The sequence below is a fragment of the Crocuta crocuta genome, unplaced genomic scaffold, assembly GCF_008692635.1.
Source record: "Crocuta crocuta isolate KB4526 unplaced genomic scaffold, BGI_CrCroc_1.0 scaffold408, whole genome shotgun sequence".
In the NCBI taxonomy this organism is placed as follows: domain Eukaryota; kingdom Metazoa; phylum Chordata; class Mammalia; order Carnivora; family Hyaenidae; genus Crocuta; species Crocuta crocuta.
Window position 1 is genome coordinate 958,130 of NW_027527444.1, and position 26,735 is coordinate 984,864.

Genomic DNA, 26,735 nt, shown 5'->3' on the forward strand with positions numbered 1-26,735 from the left:
CCATAGAAATACAAACAATTATAACAGAATACTATGAAAAATTATGTGCCAACAAACTGGGCAATCTGAAAGAAATGGACAAATTCCTAGAAACTCACAAGCTACCAAAACTGAAACAGGAAGAAATAGACAATTTGAACAGACCCATAACCAGCAAAGAAATGGAATCAATAATCAAAAATCTCCCAACAAACAAGAGTCCTGGACCAAATGGCTTCCCAGGGGAATTCTACCAAACATTTAAAGAAGAGTTAATACCTATTCTTCTCAAACTATTTCAAAAAATAGAAATGGAAGGAAAACTTCAAAACTCGTTCTATGAAGGCAGCGTTGCCTTGACTCCAAAACCAGGCAAAGACCCCACGAAAAAGGAGCATTACGGGCCAATATCCCTGATGAACATGGATGCAAAAATTCTCAACAATATTACCAAATTGAATGCAACAGTACATTAAAATGATTATTCACCATGATCAAGTGGGGTTTATTCCCGGAGTGAGGGCTAGTTCAATATTCACAAATCAATCAACATGATACACCACATTAATAAAAGCAAGGAGGGGCACCTGGGTGGCTCAATTGGTTGAGCGTCCAGCTTTGGCTCAGGTCATGATCTCACAGTGTGTGAGTTTGAGACCTGCGTCGGGCTCTGTGCTGACAGCTCGGAGTCTGGAGCTGCTTCGGTTTCTGTGTCTCCCTCTCTCTCTGCACCTCCCCCACTCATGCTCCCTCCCTCTGTCTCCCTCCCTCTCTTTCAAAAATAAACAAAAAATAAACAGTAAAAAAAAAAAGGATAAGAGCCATGTGATCTGTTGATAGATACAGACAAAGCATTTGACAAAATAACGGCCTCCAGTCTTGATAAAAATCCTCAACAAAATAGAGACAGAGGGAACATACCTCAACATCATAAAGGCCATATATGAAAGACCCACAGCTAATATCATCCTCAATGAGGAAAAACAGAGCCTATCCCCTATGGTCAAGAACAAAACAAGGATGTCCACTTTCACTATTACTATTTAAGACAATACAGTTAAGTCTTAGTCTCAGCAATCAGACAACAAAAAGAAATAAAAGGCATCTAAATCATCAAGGAAGAAGTCAGACCTTCACTATTTGCAGACAACATGGTACTCTCTGTAGAAAACCCAAAAGACTCCACCAAAAAATTGCTAGAACTAATACACGAATTCAGCTAAGTGTCAGGATATTAAATCAATGTGCAGAAATCTGTTGCATTTCTATACACCAATAAGGAAGCAGCAGAAAAAAGAAATCAAGGAATAGATCCCATTTGCAATTGCACCAGAAACCATAAAAGACCCAGGAATAAGCCTAACTAAAGAGATAAAAGATCTATACTCTGAAAACCATAGAACACTTATGAAAGAAATTGAAGAAGACACAAATAAATGGAAAAGCATTCCATGCTCATGGATGGGAAGAACAAGCACTGTTCTATAAAATGCCTGTAGTAAGCAATCTACACATTTAATGCAATACCCACCAAAATACCACCAGCGATGTCAAAAATACAGATTTGAAGGGGTACATGCACCCCAATGTTTATAGCAGCACTATCAACAATAGCTAAACTATGGAAAGAGCCCTAATGTCCATCGACCGATGAATGGATAAAGAAGATGTGGTTTACATATACAATGGAATATTACTTGGCCAGCAAAAAGAATGGAATCATTTGCAATGACATGGATGGAGCTAGAATGTATTATGCTAAGCAAAATAAGTCAATCAGAGAAAGACAAAACCATATGATGTCTTTCATGTGGAATTTAAGAAACAAAACAGATGAACATATGGGGAAGGGGGGACAGAGAAGAGAGGGAAACAAATCACAAGAGACTCTTAATGATCGAGAACAAACTGTGGGTTGATGGAGGGAGGTGGGTGGGACATGGAGTTGATGGGTGATGGGTACTAAGAAGGGCACTTGTGGTGAACACTGGGTGTTGGATGTAAGTGACGAATCACTGAATTCTACTCCTGAAACCAGTATTGCACTGTGTGTTAACTAAAGTTTAAATTAAAAAAAACAACAACACTAAAAATCAAAACTCTAAACACTTAACAAGTATCAAGTTATTTAATGCTTGTAACAACCCCATGGGGTGGGTACTGTTATTCTAATTTTACAGACCAGGAAACTGAGGCACAGATGTGTTGAGTAAGTGCAGTGATTTGCCTAGTTTCTAGAACTGATGGAGGACTCAGACCACACTTGCTGGCCCCAGAGTCTATGCTCCTACCCACTGTGTTAGCCTAATTCTCAATGGGGTGCTGGTGCTGTTACTATTACTACCACAGCAACAACAACTACTACTACTGCTAGAAACTGCGAGCTGGATGGACTTCGAGCAGAATATCTGGGGAAGAAAGCTGAGCGTCACCTACATGGACAATAAGTACAGCAAGAGTCACATCCAGATAGATCATGCCCTTCTTGTGAATAAATCAAGAATAAAAGAACAAACACCTGAGCCCTATGACGATTAGGCGAAATTGCTATAGCTTCCTTCAATTTGATTTTCGAAAAAGCCTTTGATAAAATTCTTACTTTTGTACCTCTTTTATCACGTTACTTTTAGTTTCTATCCTGTACTCATGGCCAGATTTCTTTTCCAATTAAGAAACATTTTGGGGCGCCTGCGTGGCTGAGTCGGTTAAGTGTTCGACTTCGGCTCAGGGCGTGATCTCGCGATTCAGGGTTTCAAGCCCCCTGTCGACCTCTGTGCTGACGTCAGGCTCAGAGCCTGGAGCCTGCTTTGGATTCTCTCTCTCTCTACCCCTCCCCTGCTCATACTCTCTCTCTGTTTCTGTCTCTCTCTCTCAAAAATAAATATTAAAAAATTTTTTTAAAAAAAGAAACACTTCAAACATGTAAAAATATACCAAAAATAATCAACAATGCTGTCTCCAGTCTAATTATTAAACAGATATTCATGATTTTCCACATTTCATTAAGTTCTCACTTAAAAAAAAAAAAAGAATAAGACATTATAGCCAGTAGCAGTTAGCTTTGGCTGTATAACAAAGCACCCCAACAAAGCACCCCCAAACAGTAGCTTAAATGAGCAACTCTATAGTTCTCAGCTTCACATGAAAACGAGATCCGGAGAGGATGTATCTGATCATAAGCATGTGACAGATCTGATAAAAGAATGTAATTCTTTGGAATTCTGATCTAAGGGTTTTTCTAAGGGGAAGGAATTCCATAGATATTTTTCTTGACATTCTCAGGGGCTATTTCTGAAGAACTCTAGAGGTGGGTTGCACAGATCCTTAGGTCTCATTTACGTCAGAACTTTCTTTTTCTTAAACATAATCCCTTCTAACTAACTACCTGAGTGATATACTTCACCCTAAGCATTGCTCTTGTCAGCAATATTGTGAGTGTTTTGTTCAGTGAAAGCCTTTTTTCCTATTACTACTTCCCAAATGATTAGATGAATTTTACAAAACGGTGTCTATAAAACCGGGGTGCATGATCTTGATCAATCAGAACAGTGGTTCTCATTTTAATGTGATCAAAATCACTTGAAGATCAGGTTAAAATGCAAATTACTGGGCCCAGCCCCACGGTTTGTGGTTCATTAGGGTTGAGTGGGCCCAAGTCTTTTGCATTTTGAAGCTCCTGAGCGATAGGATGCTTCTAGTTTGCAACCCTGGAAGGATCTCTGAATTAGAGTAAACAAGGAAGTCATGGCAAATATACTGTGAGATATGTAAATGGTGTGCGCCAGATTTATACTATAGGCACGTTCTTTGTGTTTTAGATAATATTAAGGATTGGAAACTACCCAAATATCCAGACAATACAACACTTTTATTTATTTTTTTTAATGTTTTTTTTTTTATTTATTTCTAGGAGAGAGAGAGAGACAGCGTGAGCAGGGGAGGGTCAGAGAGAGAGGGAGTCACAGACTGAAACAGGCTCCAGGCTCTGAGCTGGCAGTCAGCACAGAGCCCAACGCGGGGCTCGAACCCACGAACCGCGAGATCATGACCCAAGCGAAAGTCAGACGCTTAACCGACTAAGCCACCCAGGCGCCCCAATACAACACTTTTAAAATAACTTCATATAACAACCTTTTTTTAATGTTTATTTATGAGAGAGAGAAAGGGAGGGGCAGAGAAAGAGAGAGAGAATCCTGAGCAGGCTCCACACTGATGTTGCAGGACCTGATGTGGGGCTTGAACCCATGAACTGTGAGATTGTGACCTGAGCCGGATTCCAGAATCGGATGCTTAACCAACTGAGCCACCCAGGTGCCCCATAACTTCACATAACTTATTTATTTATGTTTGTTTGTTTGTTTGTTTTTGAGAGAGACAGGCTGTGAGCAGGGGAGGGGCAGAGAGAGAAGGAGACACGGAATCCGAAGCAGGGACCAGGCTCTGAGCTGTCAGCACAGAGCCCGAAGCAGGGTTCACGCACTCGTGAACCGCGAGATCTTGACCTGAGCTGAAGTCGGGCACTTAACTGACTGAGCCATGCAGGCGCCCCATAACTTCACATACCTTTAAATAAAAAAGCCACAAGCTATCTCAATGTTGTGTATATGTGTGTGAGAACACAGGACCTGGAGAAACAGCAACCTACAAATTGTTAGTATGAGAAGTGACTTTTATTTTTTTCCGTGTGCTTTTCTACATTTGCTGATTTTTCAATGGTCACATTTTACTTTTGTGTAGTAAAAAGTTTGTTAAAAATAAGTGTTAAAGGAGCGCCTGAGTGGCTCAGTCGGTTAAGCATCCGATTCTGGAATCCGGCTCAGGTCACGATCTCACAGTTCAAGGGTTCAAGCCATGAACTCAGGTCATGATCTCAGGGTTTGTGAGTTCGAGCCTTGCGTCGGGCTCTGTGCTGATGGCTCAGAGTTTGGAGCTGCTTAGGATTCTATGTTTCCCTTTCTCTCTGTTCCTGCCCCCTCCTCTCTCTCTCTCTCTCTCTCTCTCTCTCTCAAAAATAATAAAGGTTTAAAAATTAAATGTCATAAAGTGTGTTAAGAACAGAAAACACGAATCATCAAATTTAGCCATGATCAGTATTTCTCTTCTTACCTGCTGACATCCAGCGATACTTAATTATTCTCAGAATATCCTTGAGAATTAGGACAAAAATAGCCTGCCACTTTTCTACCTAAGCACCATCAGAATTGATCATATATGAAGGAGACAGAGTCACTTAGTATTTGGAGTGCTGGCTCGGAGGCCAGACTTCCTGAACTTAAATGCTGCTCTGTGTCCCTTGACAAACTTCTTTACCAACGTTTGTATTCATTTCTTTATCCGTAAAATGGGGATAATCATAGGACCTATGTTATAGGACTGTTAGGATTAAATAAACAATTTAAGAAATGTTAGCTATTGCTATGTTCGTAAAAAAAAATAGCAGTTGCCTCGTACCAGCAAACATACATTAATGTTTTCTGTTTTTGTCTAGATCTGGATGTGCGGAGGGCAACTCTTCATACTCCCCTGCTCGCGGGTGGGACATGTCAGTAAGCATCGCCCTCCTAATCAACCTGAGCTTACAAAAGCCATGACATATAACAGTCTCAGATTGGTGCACATTTGGCTGGATGAATACAAGGTGAGGGAAATGTCTCTGATTTGTAAAGACGAGCAAGAACACAGAACGGAGCTTGGCATAAGGGAACCTATCCCGCCTTTCCAGATAACAAGTGTCCTTAAATTAGCGGCACACCTTCAACCGCTCATCCACCTTCCCCAGACCCTATTCTCAATTAGCTCATTCGAACCCACTACACATGAACGCTACTTTTCATTCAGTTTCTAGGGAAACTCAAATTTCTCAGACGTAAATTAATCGACACAGGAAGTTTGTTCTGTTCTTTTGGCCCTGATTGATTTACCTCCTGCCCTGCCCCCCCAAGGATCGCCCCCTCTGAAGCAAACATCTCCCCCTGTTCCCATCCCCACAGGCAATTCTTTAGATTCTCTTCCTCCATAACCAAGTTCCCAAGTGTGCAGCTACTGTGATCTGGGGAAAATGTGAGAACCTTCACTGCTTCTCTCCTACCGACAGTCAATTTCTCTATCAAAGCCACACCCCTTCATCTATGCATCTCCCCAAGGCTTCAGCCCCTAGCCAGGACCTAAAAGGGTGCACATACAGAGAACACGTAGCCGTGGCCCCATTTGAACCAGAAAGTTGTCCCTCCAGGACCCATGCACAAACATAGACGGCAGTAACCCCCACAAGACCTCATTTCAGAGATATGGGGAGAAATATGGAAGAATCTTTCTGTGATATTATATGTGCTATATTATAGCTCTTAGTCTAATATTTCTTTATTATTTTAAATTATAAAAGTAATAATACTCTTTCTTTTCAACCCCAATGAGGTATATCTACATAGCCACTTTGGCAAAAATGTTTAAAGTCTGATAAGACCAAGTACTGGCAAACACAGGAATTCAGGAATTCTCACACACTGCTGGTGAGAGTATTAATTATTACAAACTCAGTTCGGAAAACAGTTTGGCAAAGTCAAGTAAAGATCATGAGTAGCCCATGTCCAGCAATTCCGGTCCGTGTACACGCCACAGAAAGGCACGCTCTGGGGCAACCGGAAGACACAAACAAGAATGTTTATAAACAGCACGACTGCTGTTAGCCCAAAGTACAACCCAGATATTCATTAAGAGCAGAATGGATACATGTGTTATATTTAGCTGATATAACTCTATACAGCCATGAAAATTAACCAACTGTAGACACACATACAACGGTAGAGTAAAGCTGAAGACAGACTGCAGGGATGCCTGAGTGACTTAGTCGGTAAAGCGTCCGATTCTTGATCGTGACTCAGGTCTCCATCTCATAGTCATGAGTTCGAGCCTTGCATTGGAGTGCACACAGTGCAATGGGCATGAGGCTTACCTAAAAAAAAAAAAAAAAGACATAATGGGGGAAAAAGCAGCCAAACACAATAGAATATATACTGATTGTATTCCATTTATATAAGTTAAAAATGAGTAAAATTAAGCCATATAATTTATGTATTCATAATTAGATAGCAAAGCTAAAAAGAAAAGCAAAGACATGAATACATAACCATGATAGCATTCAAAGGTTTTTAATGTTTATTTTTGAGAGAGAGAAAGAGAGACAGAGCACAAGCAGGGGAGGGGCAGAGAGAGAGAGAGAGGGAAACACAGAATCTGAAGCAGGCTTCAGGCTCTGAGCTGTCAGCACAAACTCCAACATGAGGCTCGAATTCACAAACTGCAAGATCATGACCTGAGCTAAAGTTGGATGCTTAACTGACTGGGCCATCCAAGTGCCCCTAATTTTTTTTTAAGTTTATTTATTTGTTTTGAGAGAGAGAGAGAGAAAGAGAGAGAGAGAGAGAATCCCAAGCAAGCTCTGCTCTGTTAGCATAGAGCCCAATGCAGGGCTCAGTCTCACACACCCTGAGATCATGACCTGAGCTGAAATCAAGAGTCACTTAAGCAACCAAGTCACCCACGTGCTCCTAATCAAGATAGCATTTAAAACCAGCAGAGAGGTGCCTGTGGATGGCTCAGTGGATTAAGCTGTGCTGACAGCTCAGAGCCTGGAGCCTGCTTCAGATTCTGTGTGTGTGTGTGTGTGTGTGTGTGTGTCTCTCTCTGCCCCTCCCCTACTCGTGCTCTGTCTCTCAAAAGTAAAAAAAAAGTTTAAAAAAAATTTTAAGTAAATAACAACAACAGCAAACCCAGGAGAAAGGACACGCTTAGGAAGAGAAAGGTAGGGAGCTTCTGGGATGGCGCTTATGTTCCATTTCTTGACCTAGTCAGCATTCCTGGGGTTGATTTTTCAACAACTCATTAAGTTGCACATTTATATTTCATGCAATTTTTGCAGGAAATATATCTCCTTATTTTTAAAAAATTATCTGTAAAAAGGTAAAACTTACTCATGTTTAAAAGTCATACAGTATGGAAAGAACATTAAGTGAAAAGCTTTCTAAGTTCATTGTTACAGCTTTAAGAAGTAATCCTTAAATTAGCAACCTCTAAGTCACTAAATTTAGTAATCACGAAAATTCAGTTTCTTGTTAACACACCCAAGTGTAAATCTTTTTATCTAACTACAGTCACACACTATTTTGTTCTATGTTTTCCACTTGTTAGTATATTTTGAAAACATACTTTCAAAGTCTTTTAAAATCCGAAGGTGCCTCGTTAGCGCAGTAGGTAACACATCAGTCTCATAAAATCCAAACATATGAACATATCATTCTCTTAAATATTTCCTTTGAAAGGATCTCCTAAAATTGATCCTATTAATAAATAGCTGCCCCCCCACAGTAATAAGCATTCTGAATATCTCACCTTTTTAAAAACCCTTAACATTGCTGAAATGAGCATCCTTTACGCTATCTTTTTTTTTAATATTTTATTTATTTCTTGGAGAGAGAGAGAGAGACAGCGTGAGCAGGGGAGGGTCAGAGAGAGAGGGAGATACAGACTCTGAAATAGGCTCCAGGATCTGAGCTGTCAGCAAAGAGCCCGACGCGGGGCTCGAACCCATGAACCACGAGATCATGACCTAAGGGAAAGTGGGACGCTTAACCGACTAAGCCACCCAGGCGCCCCAGCTTTACGCTATCTTTTTCTACATTTGTGCAGATATATTTCTGGAATAAATCTCAAAACATGGACTTGCTGGGCCAAGAGAGGGCACATTATATATCCTGACGAATAATATCCAAACTGTCAATCACTGTCACCAAATGTATGTGAAAATACCGGTCTCTCCAAAGCGTTTCCAGCCCGGGTTTTAATTAAGCTTTATGTTTCTTTTAATCTGATGAGCTAAAAATGATGTCTCATTATTTTTAAATTGCATTTATAAAACTTTTTTAATGTTTATTTTTGAGAGAGAGAGCGCGCGCGCGCGCGCACACACACACACACACACACACACACACACACACACCTGTGGGGGAGGGGCAGAGAGCGAGGGAGACAGAATCTGAAGCAGGCTCCAGCCTCTGAGCTGTCAGCACAGAGCCCAACGAGGGGCTCGAACCCAAGAACTGGGATATCATGACCTGAGTTGAAGTCAGACGCTCAGCCGACTGAGACACCCAAGTGCCCCTTCAATTGCATTTATTTATGAGAGATCTTGAGCTTATTTTTATGTTTATTGATTTTTTTTCCTGTGAACTCTAGCCGCAGATTTGAACAGTTGACTTGAACACAGCTAGGACTCAGTAGTTTAATGAGTTTCACAGAGGATATAGTGACAAAAAGGTCCATCTAACTTAAAAAACGTATAATGCTTGGCATAAATCAACGGATTCTACGACCCTGCACACTGGGAAATTTAGTGAGTGACGTGAGACAAGAGAGGGCTTCGCACAAAATGTTGCCTAAGCTCTTCCCTGCCTTTGCTCCCAAATGACAACCCCCTCACCACCCTCAGGTCCATCTCGTGAGCCAACGTGCTCTGGGAACTAGGAGGGGCAAGACATGATGGCAGAGACAGTGGTCAAGGGATCCCCAGGCAGAGCCCAACATGGCATGCCTATAACACACTAACTTGGACAAGCAAGTTCCTTCTCTTGTTCAAGACTATCACTCTACTGTATTCTGGGCACTAGGAAACACAGATGAAAATACAAGAGTTCTGCTTTCAAGAAAGCTTTGGTCTCTTTAGAATATCTCTTTGAATATAGGGCAGATTGAACCCATTAGACATTCGTACTTAGTACTGTCTTAAATCCAGAGCGTGTAGAAGACCAGCCAGGTGCGATAATAATGGCCAATGCCGACATGACAGTAGGTGCCAGCCTTTGTTTACCCAGTGCTCCATTCGTATTAAAGTGTCCAGTCCTCGCAACTGCCTCATGAGGGTAGGGGCAAAGGTCACGTGATAAATGACAGAGCGAGGACTGGAACCCAGCCTGTCTCCCCCCACAGTCCATTTGCCCTAAGCCACTATACCATCTCCCACTTCTGAAACCACTGAAGAGTTGATTGGGACCAGGGAATGAGAGTTTTCCTTGAATATTGAGAGAGTAAGGGAAAGGGGATATACCACAATAGGTGGCTGTGATTTGGGGGTTCCTAAGAAGCAGGACCCAGCCTTCCTGGATCCCTTGACACCCCCTCTGTGTCGCGGTTCTTCACCACACATCCTGCAAATATGTGCAGAGTGAGTGAATCCCAGGTTCCACACGTGTCTCTGTCCTCGCTGTAGGGATGAAATGGAAGATGTCTTGTTGTTTGGGTTTTGTTTTGTTTTGTTTTGTTTTTAGTTCAGGTGATGAAAATATATACTGCTGTGTTAGATATGATTTGATTGCCAACAATTTGTTTGGTTTGTGAAATTACTCTCCATTTCCATTTAGGAGCAGTTTTTTTTAAGAAGACCTGATCTGAAATTTGTTGCCTATGGAAACATTAGCGAGCGTGTTGAATTAAGGGAACGATTGGGTTGCAGATCATTTCAGTGGTACTTGGATAATGTCTTCCCAGAATTGGAGACATCAGAGGGCGGCAGATGAAACAGAAACAAATCGTTTTCGTTAATAACGGGTTAAAAGAAACCCCACGTCTTCAACATGGAGGAGAAAAGTTTGGAACACCATGAAATTGCGTGAAATGCAGTAAGAAATACAACCAGGCTGCTCTCAAACAAGAGTGCTTTTCTATCTTGCTTTAATGATAGCTCTTAATCCTTTGCTACATATGCCACTGAATTTCTGGGCTGGCAAAACCTTGAACATTAGAAATACACACTGTCGGGGCGCCTGGGTGGCTTAGTCGGTTAAGCGTCCGACTTTCGCTTAGGTCATGATCTCGCGGTTCGTGGGTTCGAGCCCTGCGTCGGGCTCTGTGCTGACAGCCAGCTCAGAGCCTGGAGCCTGATTCGGAGTCTGTGTCTCCCTCTCTCTCTGACCCTCCCCTGCTCACGCTGTCTCTCTCTCTCTCCTAGAAATAAATAAAAATATTTAAAAAAAAAAGAAAATACACACTGTCACACGGGGAAAACTATCACACAGTTGATGGAAGTGAAGTGTATTGTCTCCAAAATTTGCCAAACTTGCTAATTTGACCACTTAGACCACTGGGGATTCCCCACCCTTGGGGGCTTTGTGCATTCCTACTCTAGACAGGTGACTTGGGGGGCGTGTGGGTGGCTCAGTTGGTTAAGGGTCCGACTTCGGCTCAGGTCATGATCTCACCGTTCGTGGGTTCGAGCCCCGCGTCGGGCTCTGTGCTGACAGCTAGCTCAGAGCCTGAAGCCTGCTTCAGATTCTGTCTTCCTTTCTCTCTGACCCTCCCCTGCTCACGCTTTCTCTCTCTCTCTCAGAAATAAATAAAAACATTAAAAAAAATTTAGACAGGTGACTTGGCTGGGGGCCTTCTCAGAAAGACGTTCATGGAGAGCCTCGGTTGATACGTGCCAATGTTGGCTCAACTGTGTTTTACTTCCCTCCTGCTGCCAGTGTAGATTTGGGTGCTGGGTCCTTGTTTGGTTGGGTTCCTGAGTTCCAGATGTCCGGTCCACTCGCCTTGGTGGCCCAGTCCAGTTCTCTAGGCCAGCTTTGTTGTCTGTGCCTGCTGGTCCCTTTGTCACTTGGAGACAGCCCCCCCTGCCCTGCTTCTGATTTTGCCTTGTTCATATTTCTCCCCTCCTATGGCTCTGGCCTCCAGCTCTCCTCACGCTTCTTGCATTGGGTGCTTTGCTGATGATCTATGTTCTGGCTCAGGCCCGTTGGGATTAGGGGAAGAAGGAGCTAGGTTCCCTACCTACCCTGTGTCAACACACTCCCACATGTCTACAGTACTTCTCTTGGGTTAGACGGATGGCTGTTGTGTTCACCCTAGTGAAGGTGGCTAGAGAGGGGAAACATATTTAATTCACGAAGACAATGAGAAAAGGAGGGGAAGATCACATTGAAAGGAATAAAATGACCGGGGGAGGCTTAGGGTCAGATCACTAAGCCCAGCCTACGCTGAAGAAATATAAGCTAGTTTTTACAGCAGGAACAATTTATCTATTGTGCTCGATCAATAATTGAGGGGTTATTGGGGCGTCTGGGTGGCTCAGTCAGTTAAGCGTCTGACTTCGGCTCAGGTCATGATCTCACGGTTCATGGGTTCAAGCTCCGTGTTGGGCTCTGTGCTGACAGCTCGGAGCCTGGAGCTGCTTCAGATTCTGTGTCTCCCTCTCTCTCTGACCCTCCCCTGCTCATGCTGTCTCTCTCTCTCAAATAAATAAAACACTGAACAAATTTTAAAGAATAATTGAGGGGTTATCTAGGGCTAGATATCCTTCTAGGTGAGGGCGCAGGAAAACATGCCTTCCTTCATGGAGCTTGTAGTCTTTGGAATAATCTATATAATGTAAAGAAGAAAGAACCAGTCTGTAATCTCTTTATACATACGTATTTTAGCAAAATACTCTATAAATCTATTGGCAGAAAGACATTGGGAAACCTGGGCTCAAATAGTATGGATGGCCAGGGTAACTTGACTGAGCCTTTAAGAAGTCAATCTGGCAACACAAAATAAGCACCACATTATAATTATATTCTTGGCCCATTTTTATACCTTCCCTGCTGCTAGAAAGTAATAGAAACGCTTATAATAAACTCACAAGTCTATTAAAATTGGTGTAAAGTACAAGACAGAAATCTTCGGCAGGAGAAAAGAATTCTAGTATAAGTACAGAGCATCATCTTGAAATAACTTTTTTCTAGTTTTGAAATTTGAGAATAGGGGGCGCCTGGGTGGCTCAGTCGGTTAAACATCCGACTTCAGCTCAGGTCATGATCTCATGGTTGTGGGTTGGAGCCCCGCGTCGGGCTCTGTGCTGACAGCTCAGAGCCTGGAGCCTGTTTCGGATTCTGTGTCTCCCTCTCTCTCTGACCCTCCCCTGCTCACATTCTCTCTCTCTCTCTCTCAGAAATAAAAACATTTAAAAAATTTAAAAAAAGAAATTTGATAATAATTGTTTTCTTTGGTAAGCAAAAAGGAGGATGTTGTAATTGTCATCTTTGCCTCCCAAAAATAATAAATAAATGCTCTTAGAGCCATGAGCCTAATATTGTCTTAGTTTTCTAATTTAAATGTTGGTCAGGTACTACATAATGTGGATTGGTCTTGGAAATGATGTCATATGTTGCTTAAACAAGTTCTTTCGAATACTGTTTCAGTCAACTGTGGAATAGAAATCAGAATCAACATCCAAGGGCCCATGGGTGACTCAGTCGGTTAAGTATCTGACGCTTGGATTTAGGCTCAAGTCATGATCTCACGGTTGTAAGATCAAGCCCCCGGGTGGACTCTACCCTGGGCATAGAGCCTGCTTAATATTCTCTCTATCCCTCTCCCTCTGCCCCTTCTCCACATGTGCTCATTCTCCCTCCCTCTCTCTCTCTCTCAAAAAAACCAAAAACCAGAAAACAAAAACCAAACAAAAACCCTCACCAAAACTCAGAATCCAAGTAGTTGGTGTAATTGAAAGGAAATCTACATTAGTCTGTAGGTGGCAACTTTTTATTTAATGTGGAAACTTGAAAATCTGATTTATGTTTTGGAGCTAATTGAGGAATATCTGCTAACCCTCTCAAAGCTTTTCTGAAAACAGTTTTTGGGATCATCAAATGCTCAGACAAGCCCTAAAATAAGCCTGAGAGTTCTGTTAACTAAAGCATACGTCTAAGAATTTATCCTAACACACACCTGCGTGAAACTGAGTCCCCGTTATGTTCCATACTCTGTGGTAAGTACTCTTCCTTGATGATCTCATTTCACTCACACAGCTTTCTAAGATAGGCCCTACTGTTACTGCCATTTCATAGATGAGAAAACCAAAGTTAGATTTGTCCAGGGTTGGGGTTGCCAGTGTTAGCAAATAAAAAGACAGGATGCTCTATATTTGAAATATAAATTATCGATACGCAATATTCTATTAGAAGTATATTTCGCATATTCCTCGTAACATACTTATACCAAAACATCGTTTCTCTGAAATTCACAGTTGAGGTCATCCTGGATTTCATCTGGTACCTTCGTGTAGGGACAAATGAACACGGCCCAGACACCAGCAGAATCCACCCAGTCTCGAAGGCTCTGGGTTGAACCACGATGTTACGCTGCAAAGAGCATTCTGGCGTCATTCTTCACAAGGGTAAAACTGGAGCTATCCCCAAACCTCAATTGCTAGAATTATACCATTATACATTAATTTGATAGACTAGGACACACACCCATTCAAACCATTTAGAATAACAGCTAGGAAAAAAATCCGTTGAAGACCCATCAGAACGGCAAGCATTGAAGCATCTGATGCTATGAGGGGGTGGGGGAGAAGGGAGTAATGGAAGCGCTCCGGCACGACCGTTCCCCGCCACACCGACTTCAAGCTTCAGGTTGTATGTGAATCACGTGATCTGGGTAAAACGCAGACTTCGACCGCAAGGGGCTTAAGATTCAGCAGATGTCACAAGCCCCAGGGACACTGCGGCCGCTGTCGCACGGGAGCCCGGCACCTCCGCACCCCCACCCCCCCACCAGCGCGCGCGGTCTTTCCGCCTCTTCTCTGGGAAGAGCACNACACTCGCACGCGCATTTCTTCTATCACAACTGAACTTGAACTTCTTTTTAAAAGTACAAGCCCATGGGGCGCCTGGGTGGCTTAGTCGGTTAGGCGCCCGACTTTCGCTCAGGTCATGATCTCGCGGTTCGTGGNCAGCCGGGAGCGCCGCAGAGGGGAGGGGTGCAGAGGGCGCCCGCCCAGGTACCCCCCCCACACACACGGGGGTCCAGGTCGCCCGCATTCCCCCCAGANTTGACCAAGTGGGATTTGGTTGATGCGCCTCTACTTTCTCTTTTCCTTTTCTTTGCAATATACTCGCTAGAGAAATTGGGTTGTTGGTCTTGTGCAGTTTACTACATTCCTGAAACCCATGCAGTTTGGGTGATAGAATGTAAAAATACCGAGTCCCTGCCCCCCAGTTCTGATAGGGTGCGTCCTTTGAGGAATATTAACATGCTCTGATTTTTTTTCTTCTTTAACCATCAGAGAAGATCGGCTCAGCGTTCTTTTTTTTTACTTTGTGTTATGAAAGCAGTTGTTTGGTTAGTCAGGTTTCCAAATATAAAATGAAATTATAACTNTTTTAACCATCAGAGAAGACCGGCTCAGCGTTCTTTTTTTTTTACTTTGTGTTATGAAAGCAGTTGTTTGGTTAGTCAGGTTTCCAAATATAAAATGAAATTATAACTTGGAATGTGGTTTTTTTTTTAATGTTTATTTTGGAGAGAGAGCGCGCAAGCTGGGGAGGGGCAGAGAGAGGGAGATACAGAATGTGAAGCAGCTCCAGGGTCTCAGCTGTCAGCACAGAGCCCGACGTGGGGCTCGAACCCACGAACCCTAAGATCATGACCTGAGCCGAAGGTTAATCTACTGAGCCACCCAGGCGCCCCTGAAAGTGCTTTTCACAGTATTATTTTGCACCGGGATATTGAGGTGTCTTTCTCCTCCCCCAAATCATGGTTTAGACCTGACTTTGTGTGTGTGTGTGTTTCCTCCACTCTCTTTTTCCCGATTATCCGGAAGTACTGGATGTTGAAATCTAATCCGCTTTTAGAAAAATGGGAAAAAGAAAACCTCCTACACTCAATATGTATCAGCTGAGCTTTTCAAGTTAAAGGTGGTGAGAGAGTAGTCCACACTTCACATCTTGACAGATGTTGTGCTGTTTGTTCCTTGCAATTTGGGTTCTAATTGGTTTTTTTAAACTTTTTTAACCTCTTGAAAACTTTTTTAAACATGCGATTTATCATTAGAACCGTATTTAAGTGCCCAGTTCAGCTGCGTGAGTACATTCACAGTATTGTCACACCGTCCAATGATTTCCAAAAACAGTCGTCATCACTCCACACAGAAACTCTGTGACAGTAACGTCCCATTTCTGCCTTCCCCCAGACCCCTCCGGCCCCTCTCTGAATCTGACCGCTCTAGATACCTCGTATAAGTTGAGTCATCCAATATTGGTCCTTTTTATCTCCTACAACATCTGTCTGGCTTATTTCACGTGTTTTTAGATTTCTTACATGGTGCAGCATCTGTTAGACTTCATTCCTTTTTGTGGCTGAGGTTTTTGGCCGTGTCCCGGTAAATTCATTCCTCTGGTGATGGGCACTGAGCTGTGTCCCCCACCTTTTGGCTGCTGTGAATGGTGCTGCTATGAACATGAGGTTACATGTATATGTTTCTTATTCTTTGGGGTATATACCTAGGAGTGGAATTGCTGGGGCCTGTGATGAATCTGTGTTTGGCTTTTTGAGGAACTAACAAACCCTTCACATTAAGAAAACATTTTTAAAAAATATTTATTTTTGAGGGGGAGGGAGGGAGACTGTGAGTGGGGGAGGGGTAGAGAGAGGGGAACACAGAATCTAAAGCAGGCTCCAGGCTCTGAGCTGTAAGCACAGAGCCCGACGCGGGGCTTGAACCCACAAACCGCGAGATCATGACCTGAGCTGAAGTCAGATGCTTAACCGCCTGAGCCCCCCAGGCGCCCCAAACCCTTCCCCTTTTTAAAACTGCTTTCTTAGGACCTTTGTGCCCTTGCTATCGCTAAATCTGCTGGCCCCACCTCAACTTCTGCTGCCTTGACCTCTGTAAGTCGTCGTGACGCCTCTGTAAATTGATCGTGACACGATCGTTCTCTTGTCCTTTGTAAGCATCCTTCTCTACGCGATTGTTAACTGCGTGTCCGCAGAGGCTCAGTGCTTGCTCTCTGATCCGTTTTCGGCTCTGGACTACTTACAGCCTCTTCTGCTGTTACTTCCATGTAACTTGAACTGAAGTTTTGGTGCTCTGTTTTTAACTTCGCTCTGAGGCTTAAATTTGCATTTCAAGCTAGGGACACCTCTGTATCACGTGTCCTTTCCAGTGCAACGTATCCAAGCCAAAATGCGTCTTCTGGTAATCCTCCCAGACCTGTTCTCCATGTTCCCTGCCACCAAGACTTGAAAGCTGGGAGGTGTTTTCTTTCCCTCTCCCCCTTGGGGACCCAGGTCCTGTCAAGTGGACAAGCGCAGATGGTTCTGCCTCTGATCCTCCGTACCGCTCACTTCCTCAGCTCGTGACTGCCTCTTTTCCTTTTTTTTTTCTTTTTTTAAGATCTAGTTGGCTTTAAACGATTCATGAATCATGCAGCATCTCATCTAGCAAGTAGAGGGAAGCTCCCATGATTGCCTCTTACTGGAATTTTTCTAACTGGAGTCCCTCGTTCTAGATTCCAACGCCCCCCGCCCCGTCCCAAACCATTTTATACACTGCTGCTGGAATTTTCTCCCTAAGATATATTTGCCTAAAGATACTAGTTAGCTTTCCTTTACATGCAGAATAAGTTAATTCTTTTTTTTTTTGAGAGAGAGAGAGAGAAAGCACATGGGGGGGGCGGGGATAGAGGATCTAAAGTGGGCTCTATGCTGATAGCAGAGAACCTGATGTGGGGCTCAAATTCACATACCGTGAGATCATGACCTGGGCTGAAGCCACACACTTAACCGACTGGGCCACGCAGGTGTCCCCAGAACGGGTTAATTCTCATCATCAGGGTCAGAGCCCCAGCCTTTACTCCTAGAAGTAATTACCTTCCACTGGCCTTACCCAGCCAATCTATTCATATAGCCAATAATTCTACTTGATATTCTATTTGGAAAACTAAAACAAATACATGTTGTGATTTTCCAGGACTTGAACTTTTCCCTTGAAATATTTCAGCATTTGGCCATTGAAGTTTTACTTTTTAAAAGCCAAACTTAAATATCGGCTAAAAGAAATTTTTTTCAAGGTTTCCATGCAAACATTTTTTCTCCTCCATATTTCTTTCCCGATAGTTTGCTTATATCTTTATTGTAGCACTTTTTAGACTCCAGTTTAGGACATGCCTGAATTTTTTTTACCCAATTTATTATTTCTTTAGGATTTTTGTCCCTAAAGAAAGTGAGATGATTGACTAAAGGGAGTAAAGATTTTTAAGGCTTCTGTCCCCTTGTCAAATTGCTTTTTAAATTTTTTTTAATGTTTATTTTTTTGGAGGGGAGGGACAGAGAGAGAGGGAGACACAGAATCTGAAGCAGGCTCCAGGCTCTGAGCTTCAGCATAGAGCCCGATGTGGGACTCGAACCCATGAACCATGGACCATGACCAGAGCCGAAGTTGGACACTCAACTGACTGAGCCACCCAGGCGCCCCTCAAATTGCTTTTTAAGTTTTTTTTAATGTTTATTTTTTTGGAGGGGAGGGACAGACAGAGAGGGAGACACAGAATCTGAAGCAGGCTCCAGGCTCTGAGCTTCAGCATAGAGCCCGATGTGGGACTCGAACCCATGAACCATGGACCATGACCAGAGCCGAAGTTGGACGCTTAACCGACTAAGCCACCCAGGTGCCCCTCAAATTGCTTTTTATTTTTTTTTTTTAATATTTTTATTTATTTCTAGGAGAGAGAGAGAGACAGCATGAGCAGGGGAGGGTCAGAGAGAGGGAGTCACAGACTGAAACAGGNTCAGAGACTGAAGCAGGCTCCAGGCTCTGAGCCAGCAGTCAGCCCAGAGCCCGACGCGGGGCTCGAACCCACGAACCGCGAGATCATGACCTAAGCGAAAGTCGGACGCCTAACCGACTAAGCCACCCAGGCGCCCCTCAAATTGCTTTTTAAAAGGGCCTTGCAATGTTTAATTTTATCACCGATAAGTGTGTTATTTAACTACATGTACTAAAGTGAATATTGTTAGGAACCTTGGCTAACTCAGAAAATAGGATCTTATTTTTATTTGCGCGTCTTTACTAATTATTGAGACTGAAGACTTTTCCAGATGTATTTCAAAGAGTCCTCCAAGTTGTTCATTTATTAGTAGTTCGAAAAATGCCACATGGAGAGTCCCAGCCCCAGACCTAGCACCACAGAGTGGGACGGGGCTTCTCACCCTTTGCGCTGTTGAAATCTTGGGCCGGATCGTTCTTTGTTGGTGGGGACTGTCCCGAGTATTGTAAGGTGTTTAGCAGCATTTTGCTCCCCGCCAGATGCTAGTCGGGTCCCTCAAGTTGTGACAACCAAACCCACTTCCAGTCGTTTGCCAAACGACCCTGGGGGGTGACAGATTTTCCCAGACGTTGAGGACCTCAGCCCCCGGCTGGGAGCCCCTGGGCTTGGAGCAGCGAGATGGTAACTTGAGTGTCATAGTCTGCTACGTTTTCACTGTTCTGCATCTGTATTCGCCCCTCCACACCTCTTCGCGTGTGAACGTTCTGTCAGAGAACTAAATTCTGAGCTCTCCTCCAATGAAACGTCTGTTGAACGTGAGGAAGCAGGAGTGAGGAGAAAATAGTTCATAGGTGCAAATACGCAAAACTCCCAAGGACAGGCCCCAGCATTTGTGGTCTGGGACTCCATGAAAAAGAATTCGTGAGGACTGAACTGTGTAAGCACATGATAACCCCTGGAAATCAAGACACATACAGAGCCCAGCACCCGAATGTAGGGGTCAGGGTCCAAGGAACATTTTTGTTTAGGTGAAATATCTGCAATATCAGAAGAGAGAAAAAAGGAGCAGAAATATCTGAAGCAATAATGGCCAAGAACATTCCAAAATTAACAACAGACCTCAGGAAGCAGAGAGAACCCAAAGCAGAATAAATACCCTCAAAACTCTCAGGTATATATGCTACAATCAGAAAACCAAAGACAAACAGAATCTTGAAAGAAGCCACAGGGAGGGAAAAGAACACTTTACCCAGAGAGGAAAAAGGGTAAGAATGACAGCGGGCTTTTCATCAGAAGTCACGCAAGCAGGAGACAGACTAAAATAGTCAAAGTGTGAAAGAAAAAAATCCCACCACCTTAGACTTCTACATCCACTGACTTATCCTTCAAAAATTAAAGAGAAATACCTTCTCGAACATAAGCTGAGGAATCTGTCACCACCAGACCTGCCCTGAAAGAGATGCCAAATTCTATAAATCTATATTTTTTAATGTTTTATTTTGGAAAATTTTTTGTTAATGGCCAGTCTTTTTTCGTCTATAACCTCACCTGTCATATATCCCTATTGGTAGATTTGAAGCAAATCTCAGGTATCATAGGATTAGATTATTATTCCTTCCTTCTGGAAGCCGGCAACGGTGGGTCGAGTTGCTCCTCTTAAATTGCATCATTCTGATCTTCTCTTCCACCTCCCTCTTCACGTCTAAGGCTGTGCGATTACACTGGGTCCGCCCATATAATCCAAGATAATCTCTGTAGTTTAAGGTCAGGTTGGGGCGCCTGGGTGGCTTAGTCAGTTAAGCGTCCGACTTTCGCTTAGGTCATGATCTTGCGGTTCGTGGGTTCGAGCCCCGCATCGGGCTCTGTGCTGACTGCCAGCTCAGAGCCTGGAGCCTGTTTCAGAGTCTGTGACTCCCTCTCTCTCTGACCCTCCCCTGCTCACGCTGTCTCTCTCTCTCTCTCTCCTACAAATAAATAAAACATTAAAAAAAAAATTTCCTAAAAAAATAAATAAAAAATAAGGTCAGGTGATGAGAAACCCCAGTTCCTGGGGTGTGGATATTCCGGGGGACCATTAATCTGCCTCCACACCGCATATCAGTTGTACTTCTTGTAAATAAATTTTTTGGTGGTTGCCGTAGAGTTTACGGTATCCATTGTAAACTAATTAGTTTGAATCTGCCTTCAGGAAACACTATTGCTAGACGTTGTCCAGGTTCCTTATTAGACTATCCCGAGTTTCCCTCCCATTCCTGTGAAGTTGCTGTCATTCATTCACTTACCAGTTGTCATTTGTTCACTCAGTATATTGTGACATATATTTACTTGGAAAACTTTTTTTTTTTTAGGTCAGATAAGAATAAGAAAACAAATTTTATTTTCGTTTCATTGTTCTCTTCTCCGGTGGCCTTTAGGTAGATGCAGGTTTCTGACCTGTGTCATTTCCCTTCTGCCTGAAGAATTTAGCATTTCTTTCAAGGCATGTCTACTGGTGATAGATTCCTCAGCTCATGCTCGAGAAGGTATTTCTCTTTAATTTTTGAAGGATAAGTCAGTGGATGTAGAAGTCTAAGGTGGTGGGAATTTTTTCTTTCACACTTTGACGATTTTAGTCTGTCTCCTGCTTGCATGATTTCTGATGAAAAGCCCACTGTCATTCTTTTTTTTTTTTTTTTAAATGTTTTATTTCTTTCTGAGAGAGAGACAGTGTGAGCAGGGGAGGGTCAGAGAGAGAGGGAGACACAGAATCTGAAACAGGCTCCAGGGTCCGAGCTGGCTGTCAGCACAGAGCCCGATGTGGGGCTCAAACCCACGAACCGTGAGACCATGACCTGAGCCGAAGTTGGACGCTTAACCGACTGAGCCACCCAGGCGCCCCAAGCCTGCTGTCATTCTTACCCTTTTTCCTCTCTGGGTAAAGTGTTCTTTTCCCTCCCTGTGGCTTCTTTCAAGATTTTCTGTTTGTCTTTGGTTTTCTGATTGTAGCATATATACGTGAGAGTTTTGAGGGTATTTATTCTGCTTTGGGTTCTCTCTGCTTCCTGAGGTCTGTTGTTAATTTTGGAATGTTCTTGGCCATTATTGCTTCAGATATTTCTGCTCCTTTTTTCTCTCTTCTGATATTGCAGTACTTTTTATGTTATACTTCCTGAAATTGCCCCATGGCCCTTGGATGTTCTGATTTTTCCCCATTGCATCTCGAAGCATGGAAAGTGTCTGTTGACTTCTGTTCAGGCTCACTGCTTTTCTTCAAAAGCCATGCTCATTGCTGTGACAGTGTTCTTGGGCTTTAGTCTTGGGATTCTTAGAGTTTCCATCTCCCTGTTTGTTTTTCACATGTTCTTGCGTGTTGTCTTTTTTTTCTATTAGAGTCCTTAACATGTTGAGTGTAAGTATTTTAAGTTCTCTGATGTCCCCAAATCTGCGTCATTGAAGTCTGCTTCTTGTCACTGCTGTGTCTCTTCAGACCTTCCTCTCCCTTGCTTTTTGGTGTGTTTTGTATTTGTTGTTGCTGAGAACCTAATATCAGGTGACAGCACCTGGGGTAAATAGACCTTGGGTGTGTGGCTTTATGGCCATCTGGCTGGGGGGTTGGCTCTGTTTGCTGTAGCTACGGATGCCAGACCTCAGATTCTTCTAGTGACCTTGTTTTCATCTGCCCTCTTGACTTGGGATTTTCCGAGCACCCTTCCCCGGAGAGTGTGTGCCTTGCAGCTGTTTGACCTGAACCTCACCTTTGTCATATTCGGGGCCCTTTGGTGCAGTGGCCAAGTACGAGCGAGGGTGAGAGTGCTGTCATCTACAGATACGACCATCACAGGTGTTTGCAGTGGGGTAGCAATCCCCCCTGTAGAGGTCCCAGTCTGTTTTCTGGAAGCCTTGACCTTCTGGAGTATCTGTCCCCCTTAGGTTTGACCAGAAGGGCAGGAGTGGGAGGAGTGCCCTTTCCCGAAGGGGAGAAAGTTCTGGCACGTCTTTTCCCCTGAAGCAAATGCCTTTGCTGTGGGGAAAGTTCTGGGTGTGTCACAGTGATTCCTGTGCCCCTCCCCTGTCAGAGGGGGTCTCTTGGAGGCACAAATGTGGGGCCAGCCTCCCCAGGGCTTCCCCGGAGCCCCTCACCATCCGGGCACACGGCCTGAGGCACCGGGTGCAGCTCCAGCACCTTCTGCTCCGGGTAAGAAGAGACCGGCTGTGTGTCTCTAGGTTTGGGTGGCGTCATGCCCTGCACCCTCATTTCTCCAGTGGTCCCAGAGTCCTAGCTTTTCAGTTTGTCCAGTTTCTTTTCTTTTCTTTTTTTTTTTAATGTTTTATTTATTTCTAAGAGAGAGAGAGACAGTATGAGCAGGGGAGGATCAGAGAGAGAGGGAGACACAGAATCTGAAGCAGCTCCAGGCTCTGTGCTGTCAGCACAGACCCGACACGGGGCTCGAACCCTCAAACCGCGAGATCATGACCTGAGCCGAAGTCGGACACTTAACCAACTGAGCCACCCGGGCGCCCCAGGTTTGCCCAGCTTCTTCTTGTTGTAAGGACGGGAGTGATGGCCTGTGAACTCTTCCCACGTTGGGGCTGGAACTCATGACCGTCCTTGGGGAGCTAGAGGCACAGGACGGTGGCACTGTACCGAGACCTGGTGATGCGGGCTTCGCTTGATATTTTGTATTGATCACTTGATTCATAATGATTTCAAGCTGTACTGCCTGAGAGCTTTGCTGTCTTCAAAAAGCTTATTGCTTTCCCATGTTCTTCTCTTGCAGCTATAAAAACGTCTGGCAGCTTTTCAGAAAAACTTTTGGTATGCATTATTTTGCATTTTATAGGCAACAAAAGCTATACAAGGCCTATCTTTATTAAGTTTTCTACTTAGAAATAATACGTAATTCATATGTATAAGAATTTGTCAAGCTGTTTCTTTTCTGCGGAAACCAGATTTTATTATTTGGGTTTCTCCAAAAGCAAATCCTGAGATAAAAATTTTAAATCATCTTGTTTATTTGTGAGGTAATCTCAGGACACACCAGTAGGGGATTGAAGAGGTGAGGGGGAGAGAGAAAGCCGGGAAAGGGCACGGATTTCAAGCCGTTTTCTGCTGTAAGGGTGTGCGGAACGGGAGCTCTGACAGCCAGCAGAGAAGACGTGTGTCAGTTACCGCCCAGGGCGCGCGTGTAAGGGAGCGGGGTGCTCTTACCAGGCCCTGCTGACGGCTGTCCCTGGGAGCTTCGCGCTCCCATATGCCTTTGGGGCCGCCCCGTATGGGCACAAGGGCCGCAGGGCCAGGGAGGCAGGGACCGGCAGTTGGAAGTCAGACCTGTGCGGCTGCTGGGACTCGAGAGGGTGTCCCGGTGACGCTGTGGGCTCTGTGCCTTCCTGCAGGTGACCCAGCCGGAGGGGCAGGAGTGGAGATGGGCCGCTTGCCCCGCTGTTCAGTAGGTGTGTCAGCTTTCTAACCCTCTTGAGGTGGTAGATTGTCCTTCGAAATGAGTTTTCTGAAAAATGCTCAAGGTTCTGTCACACGATTTGGATACCTCGCCTGTTCACCTTGAAATACAAAATCAGCAGTATGGAAGATAATCCTGGCCTTGTGCTTCCTTGTGCTTGCAGACTGGGTAACCTGGTTCAAACCTGCCGATGCTGGTGTCAGAGAATTCACAGGAGAGTCCGCGCTTGCTGGCTGTTCATCACATGCTAGCAGAATAGAATAATCCAGTAGGCGTGGTGTGAGGGCAGCTAACCCGGCTGATACTCCTGTGGTCGTGGGACGAAGCTGGCCATAGAAGGCCGTGTGGACTGTGGACACACAGGTGCATGTTTATGGTGGGTGGGTTTAAAGCTGTTTTAGGTTCTTAGGTATTTGGATATCTCAGAACACTTATTTCTAGTAACTTTTCCCCTGTTTATCTATTTCGTCTTCATCTGATGTATTTTGGGTTTAATTCTCCTTATGGACAGAAGGAACAAGAAATAACAGTTTTCGTAATTGTGGAGGCTGCAAATGGTTACTGGGTATTCATTCTCTGCACCTCTTTCGGGATGTGCGTGGCGGGCTCGAGACTGAGCAGCACGACTTTTGCCGTTTTTGAGTTCCTGAAGGTGGGGGACATGTCCTGGCTGATCCACCCGTTTATCCGCCTGGCTTCTGACTGCATTGGATTTTATGACCCCTGTGTTGACATGGGCTCTTTCCGTTGGGACCCACGAGAGGCTGCCATGGCATTTCCTGCCATGCCTGTCGATCTTGATCAGACACGTGGGGTCAGAGATAAATTAAGGAAAACATGAGCGATGCTAGTAAACCCTACCCACGTGTAGTGGAACATACAGTGAGGAAGGTCTTGAACGTGATGATGCCTTGAAGTAAATGTGTGTTGCGCAGGCATCTCGCGTGGTTCCAGCCACGGGCTCCTTATGGTCTTACCCACGGAGAGTGGCCCCTGCCTCCCTGGGCGTGTGATCACACCGGCTGTGGAAGTGACCGGTCAGCCTCGCCTGCCCGTCGCCACTGACCAGGCAGGTGTCCAGGATCGGTTCACGCGCGTTGTATACGGACTGTCCTTTTAGCTTCCTTTCCTTCAGTGTTTAGTTACGTTTGCTTCCTTCTCCCATCAGCACTCCCGTGGGGCTTTCCTCTGCCCTGGAGGGTAGTGGACAGACCCCACACGTGTTTCTCTTCTTTCTGATCTTCTCAGCGAGGAGAGCCGTGAACGGCCGAGCGAGGTCAGAGGGTTATTCCCGGGAACATACGGTGTCTGGAATTTGCTCTGAACCCTTCCTAATTCAATAATCACCTTACTCGTAGTTATGAAATATGTTTGTGGTGAAGGTTTTCTTCTAGTCTTTCAGGCAGATAAGGAAGGAGAAAAAAATAACGTGTTTTTGTTTCTGTTGTCATCACCTTGTAATTTCCTGCAGGTCCGTAGGGAAGGCATTGTTGTAAATAAATCAGCATTTGTACCCACATGACCGTAGCTCAGTTAACTATGAATCTGTCTCCTTTATGGAAAAAGCTAGCAGATGTTTGCTCTTCGACAATTTGGAATATAGAACAGACCGATGAGAAAATAGCCAGAAGCTACAGAAAGGTAAATATTTAGCATGCAAAGATAGACATTTTAAACTTCATTAACCATTATGGAAATTATTTTGTGCCAAGGGAATGCGACAGCTGTACTGTGTGCGCGGTAGGGAGCATCGTGTCCATACTCCTGTAGCGAAAGAAGATGGACGCTGGGCAGACGAGTTCAGACCGGTTAGTGATTTGTGGAGGAAAACGGTTTTCAAATTGTGCTTTTAGCGTATTTGCTCAGTGTCCAGATTTTATTCACAAGTTTTTGACACATTAATGGAATGAAAATAGCCTTTCCTCTTAATGTGCTAAAATCCCTTTTGCTTCTGAGGTTAAAAGGAAAGGCCATATTTCATTCAAAGCCTTAAAATATTTAATCCTCTCCAAAGTTCTTATATTTTTAAGTTAAGCTAAGTAAGTTTTTTCCTTAATTATTGAAGACATACATATTCTTTGTAGAAAATGTTTTAAATAAAGTCGACAGAAAATTATTTATGATGCCCACAAGCTGATTCAGCTTGTTATTGCTGATAACAGCGTAACATTTTAGATAGTGTGAGAGATTAAACATAAGTAGAATATATAGCAAAATATTAGGAGTGGTGAGATTTCAAGCGCTTAAGTTGTTTTTTTTTTAACTTTTTGCTTATCTGCATTTTCTGATTTTTTAGCACATAGTGGCAGAGCTTAAAATATTAATCCCTACCACCTTGCGTGGTGACTGGCATATAGAGCTCTACCGTGTTCCCAGTATTAGCCTTTTCTTAAGGATTATTTAATGATTTTCAGAAAAAGAATGTTGGATTATTTAGTACATTTAATAGGCCCTGGCTGGAAGATGAATCGAGTGGTTTAAAGTATCATCTGTAGACTGACATTGAGTAACGGCACTGTCCTAGTGAACGTTACGTAACTTGACTACTTTATGGAGTATAATTTAGTAGCTGGTTCTTTGCTGATAGAAGTCAACTGTGGACAGCACCTCAGAATGGGTTTTCTTAGCTCAGACGACTGTGCTGTTGAGAAATACCCCTCACTGTAATTGATAACTGATGCTGGGATTTAAACTGAGAGAGAGCTGCGATGTTAGTTCTTCGGCTCATAGATAGTTTGCC

General features: G+C 43.8%; 2 protein-coding genes across 6 annotated transcripts in view; both read left to right on the forward strand.

The window, feature by feature from the left end:
• GALNTL5 (polypeptide N-acetylgalactosaminyltransferase like 5) overlaps window positions 1-14,181 on the forward strand; it is a 60,443-nt gene extending 46,262 nt beyond the window's left edge. The window contains exons 8-9 of one of the 4 annotated variants that reach the window (XM_077761217.1): window positions 5,468-5,617; window positions 14,033-14,181. In XM_077761217.1, the coding sequence (XP_077617343.1) occupies window positions 5,468-5,617; window positions 14,033-14,071 (189 nt within the window). In that variant the 3' untranslated portion in view covers window positions 14,072-14,181. Of the gene's footprint in view, window positions 1-5,467; window positions 5,618-8,664; window positions 8,762-10,391; window positions 10,682-14,032 lie in introns of those variants that run through there. The other 3 variants (XM_077761209.1, XM_077761213.1, XR_013334412.1) reach the window with 3 other exon arrangements.
• A 588-nt stretch (window positions 14,182-14,769) lies between these two features.
• Window positions 14,770-26,735, forward strand: part of GALNT11 (polypeptide N-acetylgalactosaminyltransferase 11) — a 44,643-nt gene continuing 32,677 nt past the window's right edge. Inside the window, exon 1 of one of the 2 annotated variants that reach the window (XM_077761203.1) lies at window positions 14,770-14,791. The gene's annotated coding sequence lies outside the window, so the exon portion shown is untranslated. Of the gene's footprint in view, window positions 14,792-24,337; window positions 24,359-26,735 lie in introns of those variants that run through there. The other variant, XM_077761205.1, reaches the window with a different exon arrangement.